We start from the raw sequence: 2,085 nt of genomic DNA, 5'->3' as shown, positions 1-2,085 counted from the left end.
AATTCTAAGTAATATTTTTTTAAAAAAACATATAATATAGAAAATTTTTTAAAAACATATAAACTCATTCTAATTAGAATGAGTTTATGTTGAAAAAATATTTTTAAAAACTAAAATCCAGTTTTATATTTAAGAGTAAAGTATCGTTTTTGTCTCAACGTTTGGGGTAAGTGTTATTTGTGTTCTTAACGTTTAAATCGTCTTATTTGTATCTCTAACGTTTATAAAAGTGATTTAATATTATCCTACTATCAATTATATCAGATTATATTTTTCAATTATTCTCACTTGGATGTATTCATTCTCAATTAAGTCTCACTTGGATGTGTTCGATTTTAATATTATACCCACTATTTGTGTTTAGATTCAATTATGTCCCTAGAAAAGTGAATTATGTAAATGTTGTAGGAATTAGTTTCAACTTTTGATGAGCTATTTTTCGGAGTGGATCATCGATTCTATCACAGACATTTGTATTCTAACTTTAAGAAGATATTTTTAAAACTCAAACTAAAGCGTTCATGATGTGTAATTGATGGCAGGATAATATTGAATCACTTTTACAAACGTTAGGGATACAAATAGGATGATTTCAAACGTTAAGTATACAAATAGGATTTACCCTAAACGTTAGGGACAAAAATAATATTTTACTCTATATTTAAATATGTTTGTCATAAAAATAGTAAAAGACAAAAATAATATTTGCAATATATATACTTTCTCTTATGATTTTCTTTCAGAAAAAAGTGTAGTCAAACTCAACAAAAAGAATTAATAAAAATATAGTTAAAATAATAACGCCTGTGTACTTATCTACTTATGTAATGTGAGAGGAAGTAGTGGTTTTGCCTGTTGCAACATTTAATTTAGAATAAATAGATAAAAATAACGTGAAAGAGTTTGGTAGACAAAAATATTAATACATACTAAAATTTATAAATATCAAAGGTTTTTTTTATGGACAAAATTATCATGTTAATAGTAAGACTAAGAACTTAATATCTCTAAAATATACTTTAATATTTACAAATATTTGTGTGTATTTTTATTTGTCACAAATTCTTTCATTAATACGTTTAATTTAATATGAAAAATCTCTTACTCGGAAATATTCTGGACCATGAGATGGAGAATCTGAAGGAATCCAGCCCCATCTCCTTCACCACTTTTATGTCATCCTACAAAATTTATATTTCCAGATTAATTCTCTAATAATTCAATATATGATAATTAATTAATTAATTATTTCTCTAAGGTTAAAGCTTTTCAGTAATTGAGTTTTACCTTGTAGTGATGATAAAAACCAGCTCCAGGATTACCAGTACTCTTATCCCATATCTTCTCTGTATTTATTGTTTCAACCAAAAATCAAAAACAATTATTGAACTCCTGTTAGAAACTGTGGGACCTCAACTGCACACATAATTCAGTAACTGACAAAAGCATAAGCATCATGGAAGCAATTATTATTTTTTTTTTTGGGAATTGATTTGAAAGCAATTACTCTTATTTAATTTTCACATGTCCTTGGGACCAACATTAATAACAAGTTCCTAAATTATCTCATTTATTTCGTAATATTTAGTCCGGAAAAAAAAACGGGGGAAATTAAATGGAGAAACAACGAGAATCATGGGTTAAAGGTGAGAGAGAAAAGAAGCATGTCGGGGTTATATTTATATTTTTATATGGGGTCTTGGGCACATTTTAAAAGAAAATGTTTTGCTAAAGGTATAGAACAACGTATAGAATATATAAAAAAAAGTTATAATATCACTCGTAAATTAATAATGTTACTTTTTTATAATTATACTTTTTTAGTTTTTCTAAAAATATCTCAAATTCTTATTTGTCATGTTAATTTTTTTGATATTTTTTGTCTTATATATTTATAAGGGTTATGGGAAGTTTTAGAAAAAAATATAATTAAAAATAAGTAATGTTGTCCATCTAAAAGTGACATGATTATATTTCTATATAAAAAATATAAAACCTTTTAGCTTAGAATTTAGCTATTACCACATACGAGAGCACATCTTCATATTACTATTAATAGGAGTTTTTTTTTTTAATAAATATATA

At 25.2% G+C, this 2,085-nt stretch overlaps 1 protein-coding gene across 1 annotated transcript in view; it reads right to left on the bottom strand.

Moving 5' to 3' along the window:
- LOC107458920 (vicianin hydrolase) overlaps positions 1-2,085 on the bottom strand; it is a gene marked incomplete at its 5' end in the record, with an annotated part of 11,804 nt that overhangs the window by 7,866 nt on the left and 1,853 nt on the right. The window contains 2 exon segments of the mRNA XM_016077135.2: positions 1,106-1,181; positions 1,288-1,346. Coding sequence (XP_015932621.1) covers positions 1,106-1,181; positions 1,288-1,346 — 135 coding nt within the window.

This window comes from Arachis duranensis, chromosome 7 (genome assembly GCF_000817695.3).
Source record: "Arachis duranensis cultivar V14167 chromosome 7, aradu.V14167.gnm2.J7QH, whole genome shotgun sequence".
Classification (NCBI taxonomy): domain Eukaryota; kingdom Viridiplantae; phylum Streptophyta; class Magnoliopsida; order Fabales; family Fabaceae; genus Arachis; species Arachis duranensis.
The sequence above is the reverse complement of the archived record's forward strand: the minus strand, read 5'-3'. Positions and strand labels throughout refer to the sequence as shown.